This window comes from Giraffa tippelskirchi, chromosome 12 (genome assembly GCF_054371585.1).
Source record: "Giraffa tippelskirchi isolate mGirTip1 chromosome 12, T2T-mGirTip1v1.2.pri, whole genome shotgun sequence".
NCBI classification, from domain to species: domain Eukaryota; kingdom Metazoa; phylum Chordata; class Mammalia; order Artiodactyla; family Giraffidae; genus Giraffa; species Giraffa tippelskirchi.
In genome coordinates, this window is record NC_137286.1 from 71346643 (window position 1) to 71364431 (window position 17789).

A 17789-nucleotide genomic window follows, 5' to 3' on the forward strand; every position below is an offset into this window, starting at 1 on the left:
GTGTGCTGGCCAGTACCCAGCTGGCCTGGTGTCTCTGCGAGGGCAAGTCTCGGTTCTCCATCTACCCTCGGTGGATCCCTGGGTCCTGCACCTGGAGCCACCACCTCTGTAGGCACAGGTCTGGGAAGTGGAGCCTGGTTCCAGTTGGAGGCCAGTGCTAGAGCTGGGGGAGAAGCAAAGTTTGCCCACAGGCCAGCCTTGGCATGTGCGTATCCCGGGACAGAAAGCTTCCAAGAGATTCCCAAAGAATACCCAGGGTCGGATGTCTTTTGGGACTGAAGTGTGCAAGATGGGGGTGGGGGTGTGAGGCCAGCGCTTGCTGCAGGCCCAGCAGCATCTTTCGGGGACTCGTCCCTGTGTAGCTCAGCACCCCCTCCCCACACACTCCCGTGCACCAGCCCCAGCGTCCTCACCTCTGTGCTCTGGCGTGCTGGGCTCCAGGTCCTCCTGCTGCCTCAGAGGCCGGGGTTCTCGGGACTCTGGGTCGGAGCCGGGTGTGCTGAGCTCCGTGGCAGCCTCAGACTGGGCCGCCGGGTGTATCCTGGGCGGCGTCTCGGCAGCAGGCCTTCCCCGCCTCCGCTTCGCCCCCGGTGGGGCTGATGCCTCCGTGGGCACGCTCACCTGGAGCCTGCACTGGGCCTCACGGGCGGGGGGGTGGTGCTCCGACCCCTCCCTCCGGGAGGTGGACGGGGTGTCCCCGTCCTCGGCCTCATCACGTGGGAAGCTCTGCAACGACAGTGACCGTCAGCCAGCCGTGCTGGGAGTTTTCCGAGCTGGGCCTGGCCAGTGGAGCCGCTGCTTCTGCCTGCTCGAACTTCTCTTCCCAGAAGGGTCAGAGACGTGTGTCTGCTCAGATCCCCACCCGGGAGGAAAGAGACCCACCTGAGGGTGTGAGGTCAGCCTGGGCGGCCGGCGCTGCCCGCACTCTCCCCATCCCAGCCAGCCTGCTCTCCCCTGGGGTGTGGACACAACTTGTCCGCAGGCTTCTGACCCCACATCCGCCTGGGCTTCCTTGAGGGAGACACACCCCGAGAAACCCGCATCCACACACACAGGCAAAGGACCCGGTGTTTCCGGGTGGCATGGGAGAGGTGGCCTGGCCCGGCCTGGGGCTCCCCGTGTTACCTTTCTGTTTCTCCGGGCAGAGGGCCAGAGGCCTCTCGGGGGTGCCCTGAGCCAACGTCGACAGGGTGCCCACGCACACTGCCTGTGAGCTCTCCTGAGGCCCCGGCCTCTGGGCAGGGGCAAACAGCAGAACATCCTGGCAGCAAGAGATCTGGCTGGGGGCTCCTCTCCGCTCTGGAGGCCTGGATACCCGGGTTGCGGGTTCTGTTGGGTTCTGTTGCCGGCAGGTGACATCATTTCCTGGGGTTCGTGCCGAGGTCCCTTCCCCAAAACTTCCCAAGGGAGTCTCTGGGTTTCTGACTGCTCGACCACCCCCCTTAGGCCATGTGCAGGCACAGTGACAGCCACACAGCCCAGCCCACAGCCCTGGGGAGGCCTGGGTGCAGCCAGGGCCTGAGCTCCGAGGACCCCGCTGCTCTCAGACCAGGCTCCTTCTTCTCATAAGTGGTGTGGCCCTGGACAAGCATATGCCCCTCAGGGTTTCCCCAGTCTCTCCATCTGCAGAGTGGGGGTCATTCTCCCATCTGTTTCCTAGGTCTGTCGGCCTACGAGCGGCTCCATGCCTCTCCACCTGGGGCCGATATCACGTGGAGCTTGTGCGCTGAGACTTCAGAAAGAAAGACTCCATCCAGGGCTGACACAGCACAGAATGGGGCAGAACGAGGCCTGGATGCGCCGTGGTACCCAGGAAAAGGCACTGCCCCTCCTGACTGTTTTGAGACCCCGCATCCAAGTTGGAGGCCCGAAAGGAAGACTCGAAGGTCTCCCTCTCTTATAGAAAAGAGTAGCCAACTTTCTGGTCCTCTGTTTCCATTGAGATTCTGTTCAAGTGTCCCAGCTCGGCTTCTGCGGGTGGCTGAGCTTCTAATGGCTCCCTGCGTTCTTGTCTTTTCCTCTCCAAACCTTCCGTCCTTTTCCCCCTTCTGGGGTGGATGGGCACTGTCATTGCTTCTACCTTCGAGACAGATTGATGAAAAGTCTGGACCGTCGACTCCTTTCCTCTCTTTGGTTCCGAGTCTCTCTCTGGCTGTGTCCCTCTCTTTTCCTTTCTCGATTCAGTCTGTGTCTTCCTCTTTCTCTCTCGTGTGTGGATGGATGGATGCTAGGAATGCACATGTATATGATTAGATGAGGGTTATGTTTTAGGGATGGGTTAGAGGGACAGAAAGGCTTTAGGTCGGAGTTGGTCATGGGGGAAGGGTCAAGGGTGGTGGTGGTGTTTCTTGGAATCTGAGTGCTGTGCATTCTTCGTCTCTTTCCATATGAACCCCTTCTCAGATACACCACTTGCAAGGAGTCTCTCATGTTCCGTTTCCTATCTTTTGCATCTGTGAATGCTTAGCTTCTCTGTTGTGAAGAGGTTCCATTGGATGGAAACCCATTGGTGTACTTCGTTTCCCTCTTTCCCTTACTTGAAGAGACCCATTTCTACCTCCGCCCAGCAAATGGCAAGGAGACTCTGATGTTAAGGAGCCTTTGACCTACGCTTCTTTCTAGCTATCTCATGACATCAGTCTTTAGGGTGAGGTTTTTCCCCGATATTGAGGTGGTGTGACATCAAAACCAATAGCGTTCTTCAGATGTAGCTGTCTGGTTTTCCCATGGCCATTTATTGAAGAGGCTTTCTTGTTCGCATTTGGATATTCTCCCCTTCTGTGTCAGAGATGAGTTGACCATGGATGCCGGGGTTTGTTTCTGGACCCTCAACTTTATTCCATCGATCTGGATCTGTGTGTGTTGTTGTATTCCCAATAGCATACTGTCCTGCTGCTGCCGCTGCGGCTAAGTCACTTCAGTCGTGTCTGACTCTGCGCGACCCCATGGCCTGCAGCCTACCAGGCTCCTCCGTCCAGGGCATTTTCCAGGCAAGAGTACTGGCGTGGGTCGCCATCGCCTTCTCCGATACTCTCCTGAGGATCCTAGTTTGGTCGTCTAATTTCCTTTCACACAACCTTGGATGTCCGTATCGGGGCTTTTTCGTCGGATTGTATTGACAATTTAGGCTCTTTTCTGTTTCCGTAACCCCTTTTGCAATTCTTTGTTCGGTGCGACAATGCATTGGCATTTTGGGAGGAATAGCGTCCAAGCTGTGGATTGCCTTGTGGGGCTGTGACATCATTTTCCCAATAGGAATTCTTTCAAGCCCTGAGCACAGCTTCTCTTTCCAGTGATTGGTGTGGGCTTGATCTTCCTTCTTCCATCTCTCGCCGTTTTGTGAGAACAGGTCCTTCCTTCCCTTCTGGGTTAGATGGACTCGTGGGTATCACTTCAGTGAATGGCATTGTCAGTGGGGGTGATAATTCCCTTCTCATTGGAAGACTTTGCTGTGAGTATTAGAAATGCAAGTGATTTCTCTTCCCCTTCCTCCCTGTCCATCTCTCAGAGCCACCGGGAAACAGAGGCCTCATCCAGGGTCACACAGGCCTGAGGGAGTGCAACTAGACTGTTGTTTCTTCAGGCCCTCCGTGCTGGACATCATCCGGGATACTCTGTGTGTGTCTTCCTCAGTCTGGTGTCCCTTCAGACCTTTCCCTAGTTTTCACAGGCTTGTTGTGTTGGTGTTCTTTGTCTGTTTGGAGACACATCCTTGAGAAGCTTTGTGTTTCCACTCATTCGTCTCGCGATGTATGACCTGTCTTTTGCTTTTGTAATGAGGTCTTTCCCACAGTAGATATCTTTGATTTTGCAAAGTCCACTGTATTCTCTGGGTTGTTTTGTGGACTGCCTTTTAGTTTTGTGTGTGAAGACTCAAAGCACGTGTCCGGTTTCTGCTCATTGTTCTTCTAGATTTGTGACAAGTTTTCATGGAAACTTTGTCTAGGGATAACTGGAAGTGAACTCGGTGTAAGGTGTCAAGTCTCCATCTCCATTCATGTCATGCCCTGCAGTTTCCAATTCCCTGTTCCTGAGTGGTTTTGGAGACCTTGTGGGAAGTTTGGTTGCATGGGAGTTTGCATTTCCACCTTGAGTAGATTCCCACTGTTCTGCCCTCAGGGACACTGTCAAGGGGGAGTGAGGAGCAGCCTGCACTTCCAGCAGTGACCACACGGTGGGGCGAGTGCTGCTCTCCCCTCTGGGAGCCCCAGGCCACAGGCATCCCAGTGAGGAGCCAGCTCTGTGCTCGGCTGAAAGGAGTTAGACTCTCAGGAGCCTCTGAGCCCTTGCCTTTGGATCACCCAGGGTGGGCATTTCCTGTGACAGAAAAAAATTGCCCTGAATTCCATGGACGGAAGAGCCTGGCTGTGTAGAGTTCGTGAGTTGCCGTGAATCAGACACAACTGAGGACACAAAAACTCAATAGACTAAAACACTTTTGGGGGGTGGGGGGAGTGAAAGGGGGTGATGTGGGGTTTTTTTGTCGTATATAATAGCCAAGGGAAATCTAGTTTAAACCTAAATTCACATAGATGGGAAAGGTATAGCTCTCCGTCACCCTATTAAAAAAAAAAAAAAACTACTTAACTTTTCTGAAAGTTTATTTAGTAGCTTCCTTGAGCAGTTCATTGGGAAGCATTTTTTTTTTTTTTTCTGTGACATCGGCCTCATTAAAAAGTACGGTTTGCCTTTACTGGATAATTTTGTTCATTGGTTTGTTAGGGAATCTTGGTAATATTTGAGTTTCCTGGGGAGCATGGTCACATGACCTGGCCCTGGCCAATCGGTGCGTTCCACCTCCCTGGCCACTGTGATTGGCTCCGGACTGGGGCAGTGCCCAATCGGGGCCCAGGGCCGGGCCTCACGTTGGAAGCCAGGGGAAGACGAGCTCTCGTCCTGCTGGGGTAGGGGAAGGGGTGGGGCCGGGGGAGGTCAGGCTCCAGCAGTGGGAGGGGCCTGAGGTCCACCTGCGGCAGTTGGTGACCTTCCTGCTCCCCTCAGGGCAGAGCCGCCGGCCTGAGAATGAGGGCGCTGCTGAGCCCAGGGGCTGGGATGGCCCGTTGCTGCTGTGGTCCCAGAGCTCCACCCGAGACCTGACGGAGGCCGTCTGCCCGTGAGTCCTCTCCCGCTTGTCTGTCAGCTTGTTTGAACCATGCTGGGTTTTCTGCCCAGCCGGCTCAGGGGAGTCCCTGGAAATGCAAGGGTGTGGGTTTTGGCAGACTTCAGGGAAGACATGCCAGATGAGCCTGGGAGACTCCAGCTTAATCTGGATTCAGGAGATATCTCTTCGGGCCAGCTAGTAATTGTAGGATAAGCCTAATGAGTCTTCACAGGATGAAGAGAGTAACGTGCCAAGGTAGCAATCGATGTCCTCATTCGAGAGGATGATGAAGCTGGTGCTCAGAGAAGGGGGGAACTTGGCCACAGCAAGGAGGTGTGCACCCAGGCGGAACCCCCAGATCCGGCCATTTGAGCTCAGGGAGGCCACTGGTGTGGCTTGTCCCTGTGGCAGGGGCCGAGGCACGCAGCCCACCCTGATTCCTGCGGGGGCCTGACTTGGGAAGTGCCATCTGGTAGCTTTGAGACTCACCAAACCAAATTGCACTGGAGAGAGGAAGGACACCTTCCTTCATCCACCCCCGACCCCCGCCAGATTCCCACATACCCTGACCCCTTTCTCTGGATTTCGGAGCCATTTCCAGAGTCCCGCTCATATGACCTCATTCGAAGTGCACTGTGGACGAGCTGCCATCTGCAGCTGCTACCACAGCAGCCAAGGGCTTTATCTCCCGAGTACCTCCCTTCCTTTGGAACTTGGGGGCCCTCTACTCCCCACTTGCACACCACAGACCTTTGCTGAGGATTGTGGGGACCCTCACTCAGTTTGCAGCACGTTGTAGCCATCCCTGTCCTCTCAATACCTCCCTTGCAACTCAGCTTGTGAGCTCCTTTGGAGCAGCGTGGCCCACCTGGCTGCAACGGCAGAGACACAGCTGACAGTGAAACAACAGCTTCGATCTGACAGCCGGAAAGCTCTGTCAAAAGGGACCTCCCTCTTCACACCGTAGAGGCTGTAGGAGCCGCCAGGGTTTGGGAACCAGTGCTGGGGCCAAAATGACTCCACAGCTGTTTTCCTTCCTGGGGAGGGTTCTGGCTCGAGTGGGAATGGCTCAAGTCTCCTAAGGTTCTGAAAGCCCACTGTGTGCAGATTCACGGTACACAGAGAGGAGAAGGTGGAGTCCTGCCTTGGAGGTGGTCACAGCTCACGGATGAGCCAGGCAGGCAGGCAGGCAGGCAGGGCATGAGAACACCTGAGCTGCCTTCATGAGTGAATGGTGTGGGGGCAGAGGAAGAGAAGCCGGTCTGCTCCCTCATGTGGTGCCCAGGGCAGGTTGTCCCCAGAGGAAACCCTTACGACGGTGAGGACTCTCACTGCTGTTTCCCAAGGGGTTCCGTCGGTGCGTGTTTTCCCCGGAGCAGTCAGGCCGTCTCTAAAGTACACTGGCCATGGGCATTGCCTCTCCTTGGAACTTCCCATGTGTTTCTCTTTTGTATGGAACAGTGATTTTTCTAGAGGGGTTCTGGGCCACAAGGTTGTTGGGTCATTTGCTAGCCTTCTGTCGTGAAGAACGCTTTCCTGGGCGTTGGGGTGGTTTGTTGTTCCAGCTCCCTTTCTTGGCTTCTTTTGGGAGCTGGTGCAACAAGAGGAGCTCAGCCTCTGCCTTCTGGCTGAGATGTCACCCTTCAAACAGCAATGCCTGCCTGGAGATAATGATGGCATTTGCCAAAAGGGCTTCGTTTGGCACATGATATCTTGAAAGGACGTACACCGTCCTTTCAGCTATCAAAGGCTAGTTCAAATGACATAAAAATGAGAACTCTCCAATGGAGTCTTACAGTAGGTGGAGAGTCCGAAAAAAACTCCTTCAGTCATCTCACTGAGAGTCATTGATTGGGGACACCAAGAATATAGGAAGGAATGCAGAAAGAAAAGATGAAATTGTGGTCAGGATCGGGGGGAGGGATGAACAGGGCGTGCTTGCCTTGAATCCAGGCTTTGTTGGCGGGTGGGGCATAAAGATCGAACGGGTCTGAAACTACAGAGTGGTGATGGTAACACAGTATCACCAGAGTTACACAACAGTGTTCCCAAATTGCAACAATGATGAAAAAGTTTACTAATCCCAACTTAACCAACAAAAATAGACGAAACCATACAAAAAGTAAAACATCACCAGAAAGGTGGAAACAAACCAAATGCAAAGCAGTTCAGGGGAAAGGAACTCCATGTCCCCTGGGGGCAGACCGAGTTGCCGGCGTCCACGGTGAGCAGACAGGGATGGAGGCGGCAGAGCCGACCGCTCCCCTGGACATGGTGTTTCCGGCAAGGGCTCTGGGTCTCTGTCCAGAGCGGGGGCTCGTTCTTCCTGCAGGGGCGGGTGAGTCATCGTCGGCGTCTGGGTGTTGCGCGGGAGCCAGGGCAGGCTCTCCCTGCCGAGGCGGTGACTCCTCCTCTGCCTCGGGTTCTCCTGCCAAAGCCCGAGCAGGTACAGGTGCACGTGGAGGTGGAGGTTCTGGCTGAGGGGGTGGGACATCAGTGCCTGGGGCTGGGGGTCCTGCAGGCACGGAGATCCGATCTGCCCGGTGTGCTGGCCAGTACCCAGCTGGCCTGGTGTCTCTGCGAGGGCAAGTCTCGGTTCTCCATCTACCCTCGGTGGATCCCTGGGTCCTGCACCTGGAGCCACCACCTCTGTAGGCACAGGTCTGGGAAGTGGAGCCTGGTTCCAGTTGGAGGCCAGTGCTAGAGCTGGGGGAGAAGCAAAGTTTGCCCACAGGCCAGCCTTGGCATGTGCGTATCCCGGGACAGAAAGCTTCCAAGAGATTCCCAAAGAATACCCAGGGTCGGATGTCTTTTGGGACTGAAGTGTGCAAGATGGGGGTGGGGGTGTGAGGCCAGCGCTTGCTGCAGGCCCAGCAGCATCTTTCGGGGACTCGTCCCTGTGTAGCTCAGCACCCCCTCCCCACACACTCCCGTGCACCAGCCCCAGCGTCCTCACCTCTGTGCTCTGGCGTGCTGGGCTCCAGGTCCTCCTGCTGCCTCAGAGGCCGGGGTTCTCGGGACTCTGGGTCGGAGCCGGGTGTGCTGAGCTCCGTGGCAGCCTCAGACTGGGCCGCCGGGTGTATCCTGGGCGGCGTCTCGGCAGCAGGCCTTCCCCGCCTCCGCTTCGCCCCCGGTGGGGCTGATGCCTCCGTGGGCACGCTCACCTGGAGCCTGCACTGGGCCTCACGGGCGGGGGGGTGGTGCTCCGACCCCTCCCTCCGGGAGGTGGACGGGGTGTCCCCGTCCTCGGCCTCATCACGTGGGAAGCTCTGCAACGACAGTGACCGTCAGCCAGCCGTGCTGGGAGTTTTCCGAGCTGGGCCTGGCCAGTGGAGCCGCTGCTTCTGCCTGCTCGAACTTCTCTTCCCAGAAGGGTCAGAGACGTGTGTCTGCTCAGATCCCCACCCGGGAGGAAAGAGACCCACCTGAGGGTGTGAGGTCAGCCTGGGCGGCCGGCGCTGCCCGCACTCTCCCCATCCCAGCCAGCCTGCTCTCCCCTGGGGTGTGGACACAACTTGTCCGCAGGCTTCTGACCCCACATCCGCCTGGGCTTCCTTGAGGGAGACACACCCCGAGAAACCCGCATCCACACACACAGGCAAAGGACCCGGTGTTTCCGGGTGGCATGGGAGAGGTGGCCTGGCCCGGCCTGGGGCTCCCCGTGTTACCTTTCTGTTTCTCCGGGCAGAGGGCCAGAGGCCTCTCGGGGGTGCCCTGAGCCAACGTCGACAGGGTGCCCACGCACACTGCCTGTGAGCTCTCCTGAGGCCCCGGCCTCTGGGCAGGGGCAAACAGCAGAACATCCTGGCAGCAAGAGATCTGGCTGGGGGCTCCTCTCCGCTCTGGAGGCCTGGATACCCGGGTTGCGGGTTCTGTTGGGTTCTGTTGCCGGCAGGTGACATCATTTCCTGGGGTTCGTGCCGAGGTCCCTTCCCCAAAACTTCCCAAGGGAGTCTCTGGGTTTCTGACTGCTCGACCACCCCCCTTAGGCCATGTGCAGGCACAGTGACAGCCACACAGCCCAGCCCACAGCCCTGGGGAGGCCTGGGTGCAGCCAGGGCCTGAGCTCCGAGGACCCCGCTGCTCTCAGACCAGGCTCCTTCTTCTCATAAGTGGTGTGGCCCTGGACAAGCATATGCCCCTCAGGGTTTCCCCAGTCTCTCCATCTGCAGAGTGGGGGTCATTCTCCCATCTGTTTCCTAGGTCTGTCGGCCTACGAGCGGCTCCATGCCTCTCCACCTGGGGCCGATATCACGTGGAGCTTGTGCGCTGAGACTTCAGAAAGAAAGACTCCATCCAGGGCTGACACAGCACAGAATGGGGCAGAACGAGGCCTGGATGTGCCGTGGTACCCAGGAAAAGGCACTGCCCCTCCTGACTGTTTTGAGACCCCGCATCCAAGTTGGAGGCCCGAAAGGAAGACTCGAAGGTCTCCCTCTCTTATAGAAAAGAGTAGCCAACTTTCTGGTCCTCTGTTTCCATTGAGATTCTGTTCAAGTGTCCCAGCTCGGCTTCTGCGGGTGGCTGATCTTCTAATGGCTCCCTGCGTTCTTGTCTTTTCCTCTCCAAACCTTCCGTCCTTTTCCCCCTTCTGGGGTGGATGGGCGCTGTCATTGGTTCTACCTTCGAGACAGATTGATGAAAAGTCTGGACCGTCGACTCCTTTCCTCTCTTTGGTTCCGAGTCTCTCTCTGGCTGTGTCCCTCTCTTTTCCTTTCTCGATTCAGTCTGTGTCTTCCTCTTTCTCTCTCGTGTGTGGATGGATGGATGCTAGGAATGCACATGTATATGATTAGATGAGGGTTATGTTTTAGGGATGGGTTAGAGGGAGAGAAAGGCTTTAGGTCGGAGTTGGTCATGGGGGAAGGGTCAAGGGTGGTGGTGGTGTTTCTTGGAATCTGAGTGCTGTGCATTCTTTGTCTCTTTCCATATGAACCCCTTCTCAGATACACCACTTGCAAGGAGTCTCTCATGTTCCGTTTCCTATCTTTTGCATCTGTGAATGCTTAGCTTCTCTGTTGTGAAGAGGTTCCATTGGATGGAAACCCATTGGTGTACTTCGTTTCCCTCTTTCCCTTACTTGAAGAGACCCATTTCTACCTCCGCCCAGCAAATGGCAAGGAGACTCTGATGTTAAGGAGCCTTTGACCTACGCTTCTTTCTAGCTATCTCATGACATCAGTCTTTAGGGTGAGGTTTTTCCCCGATATTGAGGTGGTGTGACATCAAAACCAATAGCGTTCTTCAGATGTAGCTGTCTGGTTTTCCCATGGCCATTTATTGAAGAGGCTTTCTTGTTCCCATTTGGATATTCTCCCCTTCTGTGTCAGAGATGAGTTGACCATGGATGCCGGGGTTTGTTTCTGGACCCTCAACTTTATTCCATCGATCTGGATCTGTGTGTGTTGTTGTATTCCCAATAGCATACTGTCCTGCTGCTGCCGCTGCGGCTAAGTCACTTCAGTCGTGTCTGACTCTGCGCGACCCCATGGCCTGCAGCCTACCAGGCTCCTCCGTCCAGGGCATTTTCCAGGCAAGAGTACTGGCGTGGGTCGCCATCGCCTTCTCCGATACTCTCCTGAGGATCCTAGTTTGGTCGTCTAATTTCCTTTCACACAACCTTGGATGTCCGTATCGGGGCTTTTTCGTCGGATTGTATTGACAATTTAGGCTCTTTTCTGTTTCCGTAACCCCTATTGCAATTCTTTGTTCGGTGCGACAATGCATTGGCATTTTGGGAGGAATAGCGTCCAAGCTGTGGATTGCCTTGTGGGGCTGTGACATCATTTTCCCAATAGGAATTCTTTCAAGCCCTGAGCACAGCTTCTCTTTCCAGTGATTGGTGTGGGCTTGATCTTCCTTCTTCCATCTCTCGCCGTTTTGTGAGAACAGGTCCTTCCTTCCCTTCTGGGTTAGATGGACTCGTGGGTATCACTTCAGTGAATGGCATTGTCAGTGGGGGTGATAATTCCCTTCTCATTGGAAGACTTTGCTGTGAGTATTAGAAATGCAAGTGATTTCTCTTCCCCTTCCTCCCTGTCCATCTCTCAGAGCCACCGGGAAACAGAGGCCTCATCCAGGGTCACACAGGCCTGAGCGAGTGCAACTAGACTGTTGTTTCTTCAGGCCCTCAGTGCTGGACATCATCCGGGATACTCTGTGTGTGTCTTCCTCAGTCTGGTGTCCCTTCAGACCTTTCCCTAGTTTTCACAGGCTTGTTGTGTTGGTGTTCTTTGTCTGTTTGGAGACACATCCTTGAGAAGCTTTGTGTTTCCACTCATTCGTCTCGCGATGTATGACCTGTCTTTTGCTTTTGTAATGAGGTCTTTCCCACAGTAGATATCTTTGATTTTGCAAAGTCCACTGTATTCTCTGGGTTGTTTTGTGGACTGCCTTTTAGTTTTGTGTGTGAAGACTCAAAGCACGTGTCCGGTTTCTGCTCATTGTTCTTCTAGATTTGTGACAAGTTTTCATGGAAACTTTGTCTAGGGATAACTGGAAGTGAACTCGGTGTAAGGTGTCAAGTCTCCATCTCCATTCATGTCATGCCCTGCAGTTTCCAATTCCCTGTTCCTGAGTGGTTTTGGAGACCTTGTGGGAAGTTTGGTTGCATGGGAGTTTGCATTTCCACCTTGAGTAGATTCCCACTGTTCTGCCCTCAGGGACACTGTCAAGGGGGAGTGAGGAGCAGCCTGCACTTCCAGCAGTGACCACACGGTGGGGCGAGTGCTGCTCTCCCCTCTGGGAGCCCCAGGCCACAGGCATCCCAGTGAGGAGCCAGCTCTGTGCTCGGCTGAAAGGAGTTAGACTCTCAGGAGCCTCTGAGCCCTTGCCTTTGGATCACCCAGGGTGGGCATTTACTGTGACAGAAAAAAATTGCCCTGAATTCCATGGACGGAAGAGCCTGGCTGTGTAGAGTTCGTGAGTTGCCGTGAATCAGACACAACTGAGGACACAAAAACTCAATAGACTAAAACACTTTTGGGGGGTGGGGGGAGTGAAAGGGGGTGATGTGGGGTTTTTTTGTCGTATATAAAAGCCAAGGGAAATCTAGTTTAAACCTAAATTCACATAGATGGGAAAGGTATAGCTCTCCGTCACCCTATTAAAAAAAAAAAAAAACTACTTAACTTTTCTGAAAGTTTATTTAGTAGCTTCCTTGAGCAGTTCATTGTGAAGCATTTTTTTTTTTTTTTCTGTGACATCGGCCTCATTAAAAAGTACGGTTTGCCTTTACTGGATAATTTTGTTCATTGGTTTGTTAGGGAATCTTGGTAATATTTGAGTTTCCTGGGGAGCATGGTCACATGACCTGGCCCTGGCCAATCGGTGCGTTCCACCTCCCTGGCCACTGTGATTGGCTCCAGACTGGGGCAGTGCCCAATCGGGGCCCAGGGCCGGGCCTCACGTTGGAAGCCAGGGGAAGACGAGCTCTCGTCCTGCTGGGGTAGGGGAAGGGGTGGGGCCGGGGGAGGTCAGGCTCCAGCAGTGGGAGGGGCTTGAGGTCCACCTGCGGCAGTTGGTGACCTTCCTGCTCCCCTCAGGGCAGAGCCGCCGGCCTGAGAATGAGGGCGCTGCTGAGCCCAGGGGCTGGGATGGCCCGTTGCTGCTGTGGTCCCAGAGCTCCACCCGAGACCTGACGGAGGCCGTCTGCCCGTGAGTCCTCTCCCGCTTGTCTGTCAGCTTGTTTGAACCATGCTGGGTTTTCTGCCCAGCCGGCTCAGGGGAGTCCCTGGAAATGCAAGGGTGTGGGTTTTGGCAGACTTCAGGGAAGACATGCCAGATGAGCCTGGGAGACTCCAGCTTAATCTGGATTCAGGAGATATCTCTTCGGGCCAGCTAGTAATTGTAGGATAAGCCTAATGAGTCTTCACAGGATGAAGAGAGTAACGTGCCAAGGTAGCAATCGATGTCCTCATTCGAGAGGATGATGAAGCTGGTGCTCAGAGAAGGGGGGAACTTGGCCACAGCAAGGAGGTGTGCACCCAGGCGGAACCCCCAGATCCGGCCATTTGAGCTCAGGGAGGCCACTGGTGTGGCTTGTCCCTGTGGCAGGGGCCGAGGCACGCAGCCCACCCTGATTCCTGCGGGGGCCTGACTTGGGAAGTGCCATCTGGTAGCTTTGAGACTCACCAAACCAAATTGCACTGGAGAGAGGAAGGACACCTTCCTTCATCCACCCCCCACCCCCGCCGGATTCCCACATACCCTGACCCCTTTCTCTGGATTTCGGAGCCATTTCCAGAGTCCCGCTCATATGACCTCATTCGAAGTGCACTGTGGACGAGCTGCCATCTGCAGCTGCTACCACAGCAGCCAAGGGCTTTATCTCCCGAGTACCTCCCTTCCTTTGGAACTTGGGGGCCCTCTACTCCCCACTTGCACACCACAGACCTTTGCTGAGGATTGTGGGGACCCTCACTCAGTTTGCAGCACGTTGTAGCCATCCCTGTCCTCTCAATACCTCCCTTGCAACTCAGCTTGTGAGCTCCTTTGGAGCAGCGTGGCCCACCTGGCTGCAACGGCAGAGACACAGCTGACAGTGAAACAACAGCTTCGATCTGACAGCCGGAAAGCTCTGTCAAAAGGGACCTCCCTCTTCACACCGTAGAGGCTGTAGGAGCCGCCAGGGTTTGGGAACCAGTGCTGGGGCCAAAATGACTCCACAGCTGTTTTCCTTCCTGGGGAGGGTTCTGGCTCGAGTGGGAATGGCTCAAGTCTCCTAAGGTTCTGAAAGCCCACTGTGTGCAGATTCACGGTACACAGAGAGGAGAAGGTGGAGTCCTGCCTTGGAGGTGGTCACAGCTCACGGATGAGCCAGGCAGGCAGGCAGGCAGGCAGGGCATGAGAACACCTGAGCTGCCTTCATGAGTGAATGGTGTGGGGGCAGAGGAAGAGAAGCCGGTCTGCTCCCTCATGTGGTGCCCAGGGCAGGTTGTCCCCAGAGGAAACCCTTACGACGGTGAGGACTCTCACTGCTGTTTCCCAAGGGGTTCCGTCGGTGCGTGTCTTCCCCGGAGCGGTCAGGCCGTCTCTAAAGTACACTGGCCATGGGCATTGCCTCTCCTTGGAACTTCCCATGTGTTTCTCTTTTGTATGGAACAGTGATTTTTCTAGAGGGGTTCTGGGCCACAAGGTTGTTGGGTCATTTGCTAGCCTTCTGTCGTGAAGAACGCTTTCCTGGGCATTGGGGTGGTTTGTTGTTCCAGCTCCCTTTCTTGGCTTCTTTTGGGAGCTGGTGCAACAAGAGGAGCTCAGCCTCTGCCTTCTGGCTGAGATGTCACCCTTCAAACAGCAATGCCTGCCTGGAGATAATGATGGCATTTGCCAAAAGGGCTTCGTTTGGCACATGATATCTTGAAAGGACGTACACCGTCCTTTCAGCTATCAAATGCTAGTTCAAATGACATAAAAATGAGAACTCTCCAATGGAGTCTTACAGTAGGTGGAGAGTCCGAAAAAAACTCCTTCAGTCATTTCACTGAGAGTCATTGATTGGGGACACCAAGAATATAGGAAGGAATGCAGAAAGAAAAGATGAAATTGTGGTCAGGATCGGGGGGAGGGATGAACAGGGCCTGCTTGCCTTGAACCCAGGCTTTGTTGGCGGGTGGGGCATAAAGATCGAACGGGTCTGAAACTACAGAGTGGTGATGGTAACACAGTATCACCAGAGTTACACAACAGTGTCCCAAATTGCAACAATGATGAAAAAGTTTACTAATCCCAACTTAACCAACAAAAATAGACGAAACCATACAAAAAGTAAAACATCACCAGAAAGGTGGAAACAAACCAAATGCAAAGCAGCTCAGGGGAAAGGAACTCCATGTCCCCTGGGGGCAGACCGAGTTGCCGGCGTCCACGGTGAGCAGACAGGGATGGAGGCTGCAGAGCCGACCGCTCCCCTGGACATGGTGTTTCCGGCAAGGGCTCTGGGTCTCTGTCCAGAGCGGGGGCTCGTTCTTCCTGCAGGGGCGGGTGAGTCATCGTCGGCGTCTGGGTGTTGCGCGGGAGCCAGGGCAGGCTCTCCCTGCCGAGGCGGTGGCTCCTCCTCTGCCTCGGGTTCTCCCGCCAAAGCCCGAGCAGGTACAGGTGCACGTGGAGGTGGAGGTTCTGGCTGAGGGGGTGGGACATCAGTGCCTGGGGCTGGGGGTCCTGCAGGCACGGAGATCCGATCTGCCCCGTGTGCTGGCCAGTACCCAGCTGGCCTGGTGTCTCTGCGAGGGCAAGTCTCGGTTCTCCATCTACCCTCGGTGGATCCCTGGGTCCTGCACCTGGAGCCACCACCTCTGTAGGCACAGGTCTGGGAAGTGGAGCCTGGTTCCAGTTGGAGGCCAGTGCTAGAGCTGGGGGAGAAGCAAAGTTTGCCCACAGGCCAGCCTTGGCATGTGCGTATCCCGGGACAGAAAGCTTCCAAGAGATTCCCAAAGAATACCCAGGGTCGGATGTCTTTTGGGACTGAAGTGTGCAAGATGGGGGTGGGGGTGTGAGGCCAGCGCTTGCTGCAGGCCCAGCAGCATCTTTCGGGGACTCGTCCCTGTGTAGCTCAGCACCCCCTCCCCACACACTCCCGTGCACCAGCCCCAGCGTCCTCACCTCTGTGCTCTGGCGTGCTGGGCTCCAGGTCCTCCTGCTGCCTCAGAGGCCGGGGTTCTCGGGACTCTGGGTCGGAGCCGGGTGTGCTGAGCTCCGTGGCAGCCTCAGACTGGGCCGCCGGGTGTATCCTGGGCGGCGTCTCGGCAGCAGGCCTTCCCCGCCTCCGCTTCGCCCCCGGTGGGGCTGATGCCTCCGTGGGCACGCTCACCTGGAGCCTGCACTGGGCCTCAGGGGCGGGGGGGTGGTGCTCCGACCCCTCCCTCCGGGAGGTGGACTGGGTGTCCCCGTCCTCGGCCTCATCACGTGGGAAGCTCTGCAACGACAGTGACCGTCAGCCAGCCGTGCTGGGAGTTTTCCGAGCTGGGCCTGGCCAGTGGAGCCGCTGCTTCTGCCTGCTCGAACTTCTCTTCCCAGAAGGGTCAGAGACGTGTGTCTGCTCAGATCCCCACCCGGGAGGAAAGAGACCCACCTGAGGGTGTGAGGTCAGCCTGGGCGGCCGGCGCTGCCCGCACTCTCCCCATCCCAGCCAGCCTGCTCTCCCCTGGGGTGTGGACACAACTTGTCCGCAGGCTTCTGACCCCACATCCGCCTGGGCTTCCTTGAGGGAGACACACCCCGAGAAACCCGCATCCACACACACAGGCAAAGGACCCGGTGTTTCCGGGTGGCATGGGAGAGGTGGCCTGGCCCGGCCTGGGGCTCCCCGTGTTACCTTTCTGTTTCTCCGGGCAGAGGGCCAGAGGCCTCTCGGGGGTGCCCTGAGCCAACGTCGACAGGGTGCCCACGCACACTGCCTGTGAGCTCTCCTGAGGCCCCGGCCTCTGGGCAGGGGCAAACAGCAGAACATCCTGGCAGCAAGAGATCTGGCTGGGGGCTCCTCTCCGCTCTGGAGGCCTGGATACCCGGGTTGCGGGTTCTGTTGGGTTCTGTTGCCGGCAGGTGACATCATTTCCTGGGGTTCGTGCGGAGGTCCCTTCCCCAAAACTTCCCAAGGGAGTCTCTGGGTTTCTGACTGCTCGACCACCCCCCTTAGGCCATGTGCAGGCACAGTGACAGCCACACAGCCCAGCCCACAGCCCTGGGGAGGCCTGGGTGCAGCCAGGGCCTGAGCTCCGAGGACCCCGCTGCTCTCAGACCAGGCTCCTTCTTCTCATAAGTGGTGTGGCCCTGGACAAGCATATGCCCCTCAGGGTTTCCCCAGTCTCTCCATCTGCAGAGTGGGGGTCATTCTCCCATCTGTTTCCTAGGTCTGTCGGCCTACGAGCGGCTCCATGCCTCTCCACCTGGGGCCGATATCACGTGGAGCTTGTGCGCTGAGACTTCAGAAAGAAAGACTCCATCCAGGGCTGACACAGCACAGAATGGGGCAGAACGAGGCCTGGATGCGCCGTGGTACCCAGGAAAAGGCACTGCCCCTCCTGGCTGTTTTGAGACCCCGCATCCAAGTTGGAGGCCCGAAAGGAAGACTCGAATGTCTCCCTCTCTTATAGAAAAGAGTAGCCAACTTTCTGGTCCTCTGTTTCCATTGAGATTCTGTTCAAGTGTCCCAGCTCGGCTTCTGCGGGTGGCTGATCTTCTAATGGCTCCCTGCGTTCTTGTCTTTTCCTCTCCAAACCTTCCGTCCTTTTCCCCCTTCTGGGGTGGATGGGCGCTGTCATTGCTTCTACCTTCGAGACAGATTGATGAAAAGTCTGGACCGTCGACTCCTTTCCTCTCTTTGGTTCCGTGTCTCTCTCTGGCTGTGTCCCTCTCTTTTCCTTTCTCGATTCAGTCTGTGTCTTCCTCTTTCTCTCTCGTGTGTGGATGGATGGATGCTAGGAATGCACATGTATATGATTACATGAGGGTTATGTTTTAGGGATGAGTTAGAGGGAGAGAAAGGCTTTAGGTCGGAGTTGGTCATGGGGGAAGGGTCAAGGGTGGTGGTGGTGTTTCTTGGAATCTGAGTGCTGTGCATTCTTTGTCTCTTTCCATATGAACCCCTTCTCAGATACACCACTTGCAAGGAGTCTCTCATGTTCCGTTTCCTATCTTTTGCATCTGTGAATGCTTAGCTTCTCTGTTGTGAAGAGGTTCCATTGGATAGAAA

The 17789-nt window shown here is 55.8% G+C and overlaps 2 protein-coding genes and 1 long non-coding RNA gene across 3 annotated transcripts in view; 1 reads left to right on the forward strand and 2 right to left on the reverse strand.

The window, feature by feature from the left end:
- The window catches only part of LOC145529707 (uncharacterized), a 1704434-nt gene that overhangs the window by 904453 nt on the left and 782192 nt on the right, over positions 1–17789 (forward strand). The window contains exons 116-117 of the long non-coding RNA XR_014071296.1: positions 5002–5113; positions 12646–12757. This is a non-coding gene — a long non-coding RNA (uncharacterized LOC145529707). The remainder of the gene's footprint in view (positions 1–5001; positions 5114–12645; positions 12758–17789) is intronic.
- On the reverse strand, positions 7158–8962 carry LOC145529664 (uncharacterized). The gene is made up of 3 exons (XM_081550263.1): positions 8770–8962; positions 8058–8370; positions 7158–7807 (listed from the first exon to the last, which is right to left on the reverse strand). Exons 1-3 carry the CDS (start codon positions 8902–8904, stop codon positions 7179–7181), a joined length of 1077 nt encoding a protein of 358 aa, XP_081406389.1. The 5' UTR covers positions 8905–8962; the 3' UTR covers positions 7158–7178.
- LOC145529679 (uncharacterized) lies at positions 14722–16582 on the reverse strand. Its single transcript, XM_081550281.1, has 3 exons — positions 16413–16582; positions 15701–16013; positions 14722–15450 (listed from the first exon to the last, which is right to left on the reverse strand). The coding sequence occupies exons 1-3, from the start codon at positions 16545–16547 to the stop codon at positions 14822–14824; spliced, it is 1077 nt and encodes a 358-aa protein (XP_081406407.1). The 5' UTR covers positions 16548–16582; the 3' UTR covers positions 14722–14821.

Bases quoted from the DNA above. Each gene is read 5' to 3' on its own strand.
- LOC145529679 (XM_081550281.1), bottom strand. From the start codon at position 16,547: ATGTTCTGCTGTTTGCCCCTGCCCAGAGGCCGGGGCCTCAGGAGAGCT. The intron at 16,014-16,412 runs GTAACACGGGGA...CTGTCGTTGCAG, and splicing joins CTGCCCGGAGAAACAGAAAG to AGCTTCCCACGTGATGAGGC. The intron at 15,451-15,700 runs GTGAGGACGCTG...CTTCTCCCCCAG, and splicing joins CAGCACGCCAGAGCACAGAG to CTCTAGCACTGGCCTCCAAC.
- LOC145529664 (XM_081550263.1), bottom strand. From the start codon at position 8,904: ATGTTCTGCTGTTTGCCCCTGCCCAGAGGCCGGGGCCTCAGGAGAGCT. The intron at 8,371-8,769 runs GTAACACGGGGA...CTGTCGTTGCAG, and splicing joins CTGCCCGGAGAAACAGAAAG to AGCTTCCCACGTGATGAGGC. The intron at 7,808-8,057 runs GTGAGGACGCTG...CTTCTCCCCCAG, and splicing joins CAGCACGCCAGAGCACAGAG to CTCTAGCACTGGCCTCCAAC.